Source organism: Neopsephotus bourkii, unplaced genomic scaffold, assembly GCF_033783945.1.
Source record: "Neopsephotus bourkii isolate Nb327-2 ecotype Australia unplaced genomic scaffold, CSIRO-AGI_Nbou_v1 NB_1074, whole genome shotgun sequence".
NCBI lineage: Eukaryota > Metazoa > Chordata > Aves > Psittaciformes > Psittacidae > Neopsephotus > Neopsephotus bourkii.
In genome coordinates, this window is record NW_026901562.1 from 1 (window position 1) to 12,068 (window position 12,068).

The window sequence follows — 12,068 nt, forward strand, 5'->3', positions numbered from 1 at the left end:
GTTGGAGATGTCCCTGTGTTAGTTTGTTTCACAGAATCCCAGACCGGTTTGGGTCAAAAAAACCTCAGAGCTCCTCCAGTCCAACCCTGCCATGGGCAGGGACCCCTTCCACTGGAGCAGCTTGCTCCAAGCCCCTGTGTCCAACCTGGCCTTGAGCACTGCCAGGGATGGGGCAGCCACAGCTTCTCTGGGCACCCTGTGCCAGCGCCTCAGCACCCTCACAGGGAAGAGCTTCTGCCTAAGAGCTCAGCTCAGTCTCCCCTCGGGCAGGTTCAAGCCCTACAGGCCCTTGTCCAAAGCTCCCCTTCAGCTTTCTCTCACTCCCTTATTAAGGTATTCAAAGGCCACAGTAAGGTCCCCCTGGAGCCCTTTCCCCCTCTTGCTGCCCATTACAGTCCTTTTATCACACTCCCATCTGATCCTTCCCATCTCCTTTCTTCCACTCTCGGGCTCCTCTCCCTCAAACTCTCCTTTCTGCCTTCAGTTTCCAGCACAATGGGTGGAAAAAGGTTAACAGCACCATCAAGGAGAGCACAAGGACTGGGGCTGCCTCAGTCCCCAGAATCTTAAAGAAACAAATTCTCCAGGAAAGCCTTTCCAGGCAGAGAAACGACACGAGGATGACCATGAGTAACCAGTATGGATGTACTAAGGGTAAGTTAAGCCTGGCCAACCTGAGTGCCTTGGTTGATGTGAGCACAGAAGCTTGGATGAAGAAGAAATAGTGGACAGCATTTACCTCACTGTTAGCAAGCTCACCACGATCTTCTGTTGGCTCCTTTGCAGCCAAATTTGTGAGCTATGGTTTAAGTACAAGGAATTGAAGATGGGCGGAAAGCTGGTTCATTGCCTGTGGTGCCTGACATTGCTGATGGGCCCTGGTACCAGCTCCAATTGGCAAGGTCCCTCTCACCTCCCTGCCATCATAATGTCAACTATGGCACCTGTGAAGCTGTAGGTGCCTCAGAAATGCTCCAAAAGTGGATGCGAAAGGTGGGGTTGTTCTGTGGTTTGCTCTAAGGGAGCCCAAAGACCTTTTGCTCGCTCAAGCTGAGGTCATCTCCTCTGGGTACAATTCTTCTCCAAACAAAACAGCACAGAGATAATGACCTGCTGTGGGCTTTGTCACCTCCTGGGGCCCAAAGAGATTCACAGTCCCACATCCCCACATCACTTGAAATAGGAAGGGGGTTTGCTGATGCTGGTTCATTCCCAGGCTCCCTGCACAGCTCCAGGCACGTTCATCTCCACATTCCTCTCCGAGAGCATCAGGAGGGCAGCAGAGACAGAGCTGAGATGTAAGAGAAGGGCAGCATCTTCCAACCCATTCTGAGCTCTCTGTGCAAGGACAGTGTGTGCTGAGCCATCATCTCCTGTGGTTCTCTCTTGCCAACAAGCACCAGCTCCTGTCTTATCTCCTGCCCTACTGCAGGGTCCTGGGTTCCAGTTCTTGATGATGCTCTGGGTTTCCCAGGGAGCTCCTTGTGCTGAGTCCTCCCCACGCTGCCGCTGAGAAAGCAGATTTGAAGATCACCCTGCTGGAGAACACTCTCAGGAGGCTTCCTCTGCTCACTGACCAGAAAGGGCTCCTGGATGAGCACCAGAAGCTTTTCTGTACAGGACATTCAGGGTGCTCCCCATTGCTGAGGCAGATAAAGAAATTTATTTTCTCCACAAAAAACCCCAAAAATGTCAAGAAGAGATTGCTGAGCTCTGGGGATTGCCCATTTCTGCTGATGTGTTGAGGAACAGCCAAAGAACCCAGAAAAAGATTTTAAAGCAAACAAAGTGTGTCAGGAAAAAGGAGAAACCAAACCAAATCTCCATGTAAGGATGACTGGAATCACAGAAGGGTTTTTTTTGGAAAGAATCTTGAAAATGATCCAACTCCAACCCCTGCCTCAAGCAGGGTCACCTCCCACTAGAGCAGGTTGCTACAAGCCCTCTCCAACCTGCTCTTTCCATAGGTCAGGAATTCATTCCTGTTAGGAAGAACTCCCAGCGGAGAGGGAAGAAGCGGGTGGTTGGGAAATGCCCACAAGAGGATGAGGGATCAACTCTGCACCGTGAAAGCACCACATTTCTCTGTGTTCCAGGTTGAGCCGGATGGTCTCCAAGCCCAGGGTCAGCACTGAGGTGAGTGGAACCTCCCCACTGCTTTCCACAGAGGTCATTGCTCAACATCTCAAGGTGAGCCAGAGGAGCACACACCACATTGTGCCATGGTGTTTAACTGCTTCAGCACCCCTTTGTTCTACCTGTGCTGGCACAGGACTGTCCCCAACCTGTTCCTCATTGATCTGTGCCTGAACTCTCCCTTTCCATCCTGCAGGACTGTCTCTGAGCAGCTCCCACCACACAGAGGCTTTTCCACCTGGGACAGCACTGCCTCTTGGAGAAGAAACCTCCAGCCAGGAGCTCACACAGAAAGCCCCATCCAGCCCATGGCACAAAGCAATTGCACCCAAGCGACCGAGTTCAGCCTGGTGGGGTTCACAGAGGAGCCGGTGACTCAGGTCTACTTGTTCCTGCTCTTCCTGCTCACCTACCTTGTCACCATCGTGGGCAACCTGGGCATCATCATCTTAATCAGGGCCAGCCCCAACCTCCACTCCCCCATGTATTATTTCCTGGGTAACCTGGCCTTTGTAGACCTCTGTTGTTCCACCATCATCACCCCCAAGATGTTGGTTGACTTGATGTCACAGAAGAAGATCATTGCTTATGCTGGGTGTGTGGCTCAGGTCTTCCTCTTTGACTTCTTTGGGATGACTGAGTACTTCCTGCTGGCTGCAATGGCCTATGACCGTTACGTGGCCATTTGCCATCCCCTGCTGTACCCCCTTGTCATGTCCCCAAAGTGCTGTTTCCAGCTGGTGACTGGCTCATACCTCGTGGGGCTGACCAATGGCGTGGCACAGACCATCAGCATGTCCACCCTGTCCTTCTGCAGCTCCAGCACCATCGACCTCTTCTTCTGTGACATTTCCCCTCTCATCTCGCTCTCCACCTCTGACACCACCCTCAGCCACATCATCCTGACCACTGCAGCATCTCTCTTTGGTGTGTCCAGCATCCTGTTTATCTTTCTCTCCTACGTGGCCATCATCCCCACCATCCTCAGCATCAATTCAGCCGAGGGCAAGCGCAAAGCCTTCTCCACCTGCACCTCCCACCTCACCACTGTCAGCATCTTCTGTGGGGCATCCTTCTTTACTTACTTAAACCCCAGCTCAAACAGCTCAAGAGGAGGAGATAAATGCGCTGTGATGCTCTACACCGTGGTGCCTCCCATGCTGAACCCCTTGATCTACAGCCTGAGGAATAGGGAGGTGAAGGAGGCACTGAGGAGACTCTTGAAAATAAAGTGATATTGAATGCTGTATGTTTAGGGCCAGATAGAATGGAGATATGGGTAAATGCTCAGCTATTTATTAAGTATCTCAGGTGGACAACATTTGCTGGGGGAGTCTTTTGCCCCTTAACTTACATGATGCAGGGGCTGCTTTGATATCAACACCTGCATATACAAATAGGAACATTGCAAACTCTTTTATAATTGCCTGCACTCAAGGTATGCTCTGTGTTTTGTTCTGCACTACTTTTGCTTGGCAAATCAGAATCAACAGAGAATGAATTCTACTGTTGAACTAAATCAGCCTCCATTTCTAGACAGTCAGTATGGGCCATAACAAAAGGACACAAACGCCTTTAACATAATAAATAGAAAGGACAGGAAATAACTGGCAGACTGTGCACAAAGTAATTTTAGATTTTGATTTTCAAACCTCATTAAATGATTTCCAGCACCATTCACTTCATTTCATTTCAGACAGCAAAGAGCTTAAGTTAAATATGGTACTTGTGTGACCTCTGTAATGAATGAATGCACTTAGAAAGCATTTTAAGTCGTCTTAGTGATGAATCCACACCAAAGGGCAGACCCTACCAAGGAAAACCCTGTCCACTGCTCCACACCTTTGCTTGCCATCTCCCTGTTGACAGCAATGAAAGCCACGATCTCCATAGCATCCTGACCAGAAACAATCATAGGAGCTATTGTGTTGTTCAGCAGCCTTGAGACTTGGCAGCCCACAGCAGCCTGCGCCGATGGCCTTGCCTGCCCTGAGGTCTCTGCTGCTGCCTTCCTGCACAGAGAGTTGATTTGTGGTGGAAAAACAACAAATACATGAAAATCCACCAAAACATGCCAATGTGTGCATTACCTCAGCCCATAGAGCTGCAGCCTCTGCCAGGGCCATGGTGAAACCTGGAGCCATGGCTGAGCCTCAGGGCTATCCTAGAGACACAGAATCATAGAATGGTATGTGTTAGAAAGGAAGCTGAAGCTCATCCAGTCCCAGCTTCCTGCCACGGGCAGGGACCCCTTCCACTGGAGCAGCTTGCTCCAAGCTCCTGTGTCCAACCTGGCCTTGAGCACTGCCAGGGATGGGGCAGCCACAACTTCTCTGGGCACCCTGTGCCAGCGCCTCAGCACCCTCACAGGGAAGAGCTTCTGCCTAAGAGCTCAGCTCAGTCTCCCCTCGGGCAGGTTCAAGCCATTCCCCTTGGCCTGTCCCTACAGGCCCTTGTCCCAAGCCCCTCTCCAGGTTTCCTGCAGCCCCTTTAGGCACTGGAGCTGCTCTCAGGTCTCCCCTTCAGGAGCCTTCTCTTGTCCAGGCTGCCCCAGCCCAGTTTTCTCAGCCTGGCTCCAGAGCAGAGCTGCTCCAGCCCTTGCAGCATCTCAACGCAGATAAACCTCATCCCACATTCACAGCTCACTTACACACAATGATGTGCCCAGCTTTCCAGCACAATTTATATCTAAAAGGACAAAAGCAACATTTTCTGGCAGGTATCTAAGGTTGGAAAAGCATCATCAGCTTGAAGCATCATGAAGCCTGTCTCATTGTGTCTGGGTTATTGGTTTTAATCATACTCCTTATTCCATTCACTAAATCTTAGTCACTCAGGAGCTATAGAAAAAACAGAACCTGTGCTTGAGTGTGCCAACATGCCAAGATCCTCCTATGAATCTTCAGGTAAAGGCATACAGAAAGCAAAACCTACCCCAAAATATAGAAGTCTATTGAGTCTGTGTGGCTTCCTTCCCTAAATAGGCCAGGTTTTGGTCCATAACTCCCAAACTTTTGTCCTGAGAATGAGAGAAGACACTCAGACAAATGTTAATGCCTAAGAGAATACTCATCAGCTGCACTTGAAGCTTCATTTCATTGCACTCAAATCTATATCGTTTCAACACTGACTTGATGAGCACTGAGTTGCCTAAAAGGGAATGAAATGAATCTTTCAGTGGCTTCAGCATGTGATGCAGAGGCCAGTCCAATGCATTGGGATGGGATTTCTCCTGGTGCCTGGTGCCTGCAGGACTCCAGGAAGAAATGCTAAAATTCAATTGGAAAGAACATTTGGGGTTGCTCTGCTTGGGTTTTTCTTTAACAGATCATTTATAACTACCTCCGGGCTTAAATTGAGCATACCAGCTAAATCTGAGCATGATTTAGTTGAATGTTGTAGTCTGCAGGCTTGGTTTTTCATCTGACCTTTCTCACCCTATTGTTGCCAGGTCCTCTAAGAAGCAATTCACCTTACTCCAAAACAACCATCCTAAAGAGCTTAATTGAATACTACCTAGAAATTCCCACCTCTCACCATTGACTGCAGAGCTCAAGTTATCCCCTGCACCAGGACAAAGGGGTGTCATAGAATCATGGAATGGTTTGGGTTGGTAAAGACCTGAAATCCCAACCCCGTGCCATGGGCAGGAATGCCTCACACTAGGTCAAGTCACACAAGACTGTGTCCAGCCTGGTGCCTGTTGACTTCACCCTGATAATCCCCATGCTGAGAGCCCAGATCCACATCTTGAGGAAGACAGAGCTGCAGGATGCTCTGGGGAAGACTCCTAGGAAGAGTTCTTGTTTCCTCCCACGTTCAGACTGGAAAAACATACAATCAGCTCAGTGTAAAGAACATGGATGTTGAGATTGCACCTTTGTTCTGCAGCTACAGTGATGGAAACAGTGAGCACTGAAGGCATCTCGGGGGGATGCACAGCTGTGCAGCAACATTTCATTGGGTGCAAAGGCCACACTGAGAATCTGCTTCAGGGACCTGGTCCTTAAGGAAATACAGAATGAAGCAGTGGATAAATATCCCCAACCACACACACAGGCAATGCTGGGACAGGAGAAGACGTACCTGCTTGCTCTGCCCTGGGAGATGAGGTGGTGTGGGGCTGTCAAACAGAGATCTTCAGCGTGCTTTTGTTCTCGTGGTCTGTAAACTTGTGATTCCACATTGGACCCTCATGCTGGTGATAAGCTCCAGGTCACGGCTCCATGGGACATATGGGATCTTGCTGGACAAGATCGTGTGTGAGTATTCCTGGGTAAAAAGGGTCAACAGAGGGATACAGCATCACATTAGCCAAGAAGGTAAATCTTCAAGGGGATTCATCTTTCTTTTCTTTGTTTCCTCATCTCTCTGCCCATCCTTTGTGGTACCTAATGACAAACATAGGAATGAACATATGAGGCCAGATAAGAAAATCATCAGGCCCATTGAGGAGCAGCCAGCATGAGAGGCAATTGAGAGAGGGTCCTGCAAACCTGACTGGAGCATAGGGGAAGCTGCAAGGAAGCAGCAGGGCACAGCTCATCTTCTGGTCTTCCTGTGGAAGAGTCTACCACTTCCATTGGCTATGGAAGAGCTGAAGTAATTCATTTTTAGGCTGGCAATGTCAGGAGGGACAAATTGCAGCTTCTGTGCCTGCATTCAGCTGTGCAAACACACACTAGCAATGAATAACTGCTGCTTTCAGTAATGTGCCTAAAACCAGAGGTCCTAACATACACACACTTGTAATTAAGACATTTAGGTGCACATTCAACCCTTCAGTGTTTGCTCATGCAAAAGAGAAAACCCAATGAGACAATGCTTCTACTGGTAATACTGATGACAATGAAACTAATCAAGCTGTGTTGGGCTGAAGAAGATAGTGACTCCATATACATTTCTCTTCAGCCTCTATCTCCAGTTTCCCCATGTGAAATTCTAATTAAAGAGTCTTAATATATGAGCAACTTAACGTGACACCGAGATTGAGATCTCATATTCATTGAAGTCAGGGAATGCAAGGATGCATTCAAGGCCAGGTTGGATGGGGTTTGGAGCAACCTGCTCAAATAGAAGGTGCCCCTGCCTTGGACAGCAGGCTGGAACTGGATGAGCTTTAGGGTCCTTCGCAAACCATTCCATCATCCTCAGGTAAAAGAGCACAACCAAACCATAACAGTGCAGATTCTCTCAATGCAAAATTTACTCTGCTTTTCTCTTTTGTGTGTACAGCTGTGTTTCAGTACAGAGAGCAATGCCAGCACCATGGAAGCCCTTCTCTTAGCCCATGATCAAGACCCCACACCACAGCTATGAAATAGCCACTGGGATCCATGTCTCCAGTTCAGTTCCCTCACCATGGAAGAGAGGAACCACACTTCAGTCACCAGCTTCATCCTCCTGGGGCTCACCACTGACCCAAAGCTGCAGCTTCTCTTGTTCATGGTGTTCACCTTAGTCTACATCACCACCCTCATGAGCAACATCACTCTCATGCTGGTGATATGCCGTAGCTCAAGCCTCCATACGCCAATGTACTTCTTCATTGGCAACTTGTCCTTCCTGGACCTCTGGTATTCCTCTGTCTTCACCCCCAAGATCCTTCTGAACTGCATCTCTGAGGACAAGAGCATCTCCTTTGCTGGGTGTGCTGCTCAGTTCTTTGTCTCCAGTGGCTTAACCTGCACCGAGAGCTACCTGCTGGCAGCGATGGCCTATGACAGGTACGTGGCCATCTCCAACCCACTGCTCTATGCTGCTGCCATGTCCAAGAAGTTCTGCATAGGGCTGGTGGTCACTGCCTACCTCAATGGCTTTGCCAACTCTACCCTCATTACCAGCTACATATTCACCCTCAGCTTTTGTGACTCCAATGTCATCGATGGCTTCTTCTGTGACCTGCTCCCACTGGTGAAGCTCTCCTGTGATGTGACAGACAGCTACCAGTCCCTCCTCTACTTCATCCTGACCTTCAACATCATCCTCCCCTCTGCACTCATCCTCATGTCCTACATCTCCATCCTGGTTGTTATCCTGAGGATGCGCTCAACCAAGGGGCAGCGCAAAGCCTTCTCCACCTCTGCCACCCACCTCACCACCATCACTCTTTACTATGGCTCCATCCTCTTCATCTACACTCGGCCCAGCTCCTCCTATGTCCTGGGGAGGGACAAGGTGGTCTCTGTGCTTTACACGGTGGTGACTCCCATGCTGAACCCCTTCATCTACAGCCTGAGAAACCAGGAAGTGAAGGAGGCACTGAAGACACTGCTGAAGAGACAGAGAGCTTCCTAACAGAAGAAACCCGGGGGTTATGGCCCCAGATATGCACATGGCAAAAAGTGCACCCACCTTGTCTTGTTTGTGTCTTCCTTTATCACTTTTCACAGTCCATGCAGGAGCATAAACTCTTCTGATCTTTAAGTGCATCATGATAGACAGGAGATGGCACTGTGCAGACAGATCTCCTCTCCATCACACCTCTCCCCATATGCAGTATATATCTGCTATAAAATGGGATGTTAGCAGCAGCTGAGATTGTTGCACATCACCTTTGCACTGTGCTTTATCTGAATTAAACATTCATTACTTCTGACCCAACCAGTAGCTCGACTGGAGCTCCATGTGTGAGAGAACCATGGACAGCTTTGGGCTCAAAAGTAACTTAAGAACATCCAGTCCCAACCTTCAGCCACAAGCAGGGACAACTTTCACTCAAGCAGCTTGTTCCAAGCCACTGTGTCCAAACTGGCCTTGAACACTGCCAGGGATGGAGCATTTACCACTGCTTTGGGCAACCAGAAGTCATGAAGTAACATGTGCCTGTTCCTGAGCTGTCCCAGTTCTTCACAATGATGCCAGCACCACATACACATAATTCCATAGTCCTAGACCATTATCCCAATGATATACATGAGCAGGTCAGATTGGATGAACAAATGTCAGGAAGGAATCTGGGACTGAGTCCAGTTGCCTGAACACTGACTATTAACAACCTGGAGGGGCCCCTGGGGCTCCCTCTGAGCTTTCAGATGTTGCTCCAGAATGACCCAACCCTTCAGAAGGTTGCATGATGTACATGTCAAGTGCATGGCAATGTCCTCAGCCCTTCAGGACAGAGCAAATGGCACCACATTTCTATAAGAGGGCAACCAAACCTGACCTGGAGCATTTCAGTGCATCTGTCTCCTTCCATGCAACTTAACTGGTAGTTTCAATCACAACTTAGAGGAAAACACGCAAAAAAAGTAGTTGCTTAGTTCTTAAATTACCTTCTTTTTTTTCCTTTATAAAATTTTAGTCCAACTGAAAGGAAAACTACAATAAATCTTTTAAGACTGTTGGGAGCACAGAGTAGGAGATCTGAAGTAGTTTCATCTTCTTCACACTTAGATAAATAAAAGTTGAGTCATTAAATCAGTTTTGTGTCTCCATCTGTGCTCGGTGGAGGTGTGTTCCTGTATCTCTAGTATTTGTTCAGAGAAAGAGAGCAGTTTCAAGAGTTCAAGTGTGAAGACACACACACACACACACACACACACACAGAGCATCCTCCCCTCACTGTGTTTCCATCCCCGTCAGAGGCTGGGGTCAGGCTGCATGAACTGGGCTCATTTTGGACTCATTGAACCAACCACGTTGTAAAACACCTTTAAGCTCACCCAGGCCAACCCTTACCCCAGCACTGCCAAGGACACCCCTAACCCATGGCACTGAGGCCTCGTCTACACGGTGTGTGAGCACTTGCAGGGCCGGTGCCTGCAGCCCTGCCCTGGGCAGCCTGTTCCAATGCCTGAGCACCCTCTGGGGCAGGAATTGTTCCTCAGCTCCATCTAACCCTGCCCTGGTGCAGCTTGAGGCCGGTTCCTCTTGTCCTGTCTTTTGGATTAAAACAAACTGAAAATAGGTTTGAGGCAGGCAGCTGATGCAGTTTGACCTCCAGGGGGCCTTCAGATCCTGACTGGAATTAGTTTAATCCAGAAAAATCTATTCTAAGGTGCATATACCAGGGACAGAGGGTGCATGGTACAAGTCCTTCGGATGTTCAGACCTGCTCTGGACCACATCCATCCTTACCAACCTATGACATTATTAAACATCCTCTTATTTCTATCCATTCTAGAAGGGACCTGACTATCACATAACTGGGCAATGAACTGTAAATGTTGAGTCAGCTGACCCCATCTCCATGCTTATTCTCCAATCCAAAATTCATAATAGTAGGAAAACCACATTTATGAAGGCCAGTCAGACACGGAGGGTGGATGTAGTGGACTCCAACTTGCCTCACAGCCTAAAAGACACAAGCACATCCATCCCAAGGCAAATAATGACAAGAAGTTTCAAGTATGAGGTTTCCTTGAGCAGGTCCAAAGGTGAGAAGAAATGCAATGAGCTTCCACAGCTCCCTTTACTAGGGGGTCAAAAGTAGATAGGGACAAAGCACCCCATTGGCAAGAACCACATTATCTGCATATGTAATGAAGACAGAGATGTGTCTTTAAAGAGACGAGTATGACCAAGTTTGTATGGGCACAGAAAGCCCTCCAGCAGGCCCGAGATCCAGGCTTCCACAATACAAGCATTCAGAGCTATTTCCATCACAAGAGATGCTGCTCACTTTGCCAAAGCAAGAATCGGTCTCTGGGGACCAACCACCCTTCCAGGAGTCATCAGCTTTAACAAGACCTTCTGGGGGTTACCAAGGAAGTTTCCTCATCACCAGAAAAGCTTCTCAGAAGACTTGGATGTGACTTACCTCATTCTTCATAACAAGCCATCAGAGATTAATTAGCTGGGATAACAAGGAAGAAACTTTCTTCTTTGTTAGCAAAGTTCACTTCTACAAGTGCCTTGCTTGACAGAGATGGCTCATGCCCAAAGCCAGTGACCTGGAGGATCAGTGTGTTGGCATGTTTGTGTATTAAGGACAATTTCACAGGCCTGCATCATAGAATCCCAGCCTGGTTTGTGTTGGAAGGGAACTTAAAGCTCATCCAGCTTCAACCCCTGCCATGGGCAGGGACCCCTTCCACTGGAGCAGCTTGCTCCAAGCCCCTGTGTCCAACCTGGCCTTGAGCACTGCCAGGGATGGGGCAGCCACAGCTTCTCTGGGCACCCTGTGCCAGCACCTCAGCACCCTCACAGGGAAGAGCTTCTGCCTAAGAGCTCAGCTCAATCCACCCCCATCTCTTTCCAAGCCATGAACAGTGGTAAAGGCAGACACAGAGATGAACTCACCAGTGTCTGAAGAAGATCTCCTTGCTTCTTCCACCAGGACCTCAGGATGGTTCCCTTCTCCAGGGTACCAATGGTGTCTAGAAGAAGCCATTCTAGTATCTCCCAATTCTCTTTTAAAAACAATAGAGAGACACCTTGGCCATCAGTTTTAATGGGAGTAAGACCAAACTGAGACTCTGCCTTTCATTTCTACATTAAGGAAAACTAAGGTAGCTCAGTTTCCAGCCAACCTAGAGAAAAGGTGGGACTCCATATTCCTGGATCTTCCCATAAATGTGGATTTCACACAATGGAGAGGAGTCATCACCACAGTGCAGTGTGCTTGAAGCACAACTCTTCAAATCCTTTCCAAACAAAAGCAAGAAGAAAAACCACATTTCTCTACCTTCTGGGTCTTTTCTAATCCCCCAGCTAAAGGAGACAGAGCAAGAACTCCAAAGAATATTCCATCACTTTTAAATACACTTCATACTAAGAGACAAACCTGAGTGTCTCTCCTCACCTATTTATGAGCCAAGGTCCCATTACAGCTGATGAGACTCAGGCCAATGCAATCAGTAGAGTTCATTCAGATCTCTTCAGCTGCAGCAATGGAGGTGTCTGCCTTGCAGTGGGAGGCAGGAACCCCACCAAATCTCCTTCAACAATAAAGGGAGCTGATGGACCCAGTAAACACATAGAGGTGACAT

General features: G+C 48.5%; 2 protein-coding genes across 2 annotated transcripts; both read left to right on the forward strand.

Moving 5' to 3' along the window:
* Window positions 1–2,444: 2,444 nt before the first annotated feature.
* Window positions 2,445–3,371, forward strand: LOC133216943 (olfactory receptor 5G3-like). The gene has a single exon (XM_061362041.1). It carries the CDS (start codon window positions 2,445–2,447, stop codon window positions 3,369–3,371), a length of 927 nt encoding a protein of 308 aa, XP_061218025.1.
* Window positions 3,372–7,497: 4,126 nt separating this feature from the next.
* Window positions 7,498–8,433, forward strand: LOC133216944 (olfactory receptor 9G19-like). The gene has a single exon (XM_061362042.1). The coding sequence runs from the start codon at window positions 7,498–7,500 to the stop codon at window positions 8,431–8,433; it is 936 nt and encodes a 311-aa protein (XP_061218026.1).
* The last annotated feature ends 3,635 nt before the right edge of the window (window positions 8,434–12,068 follow it).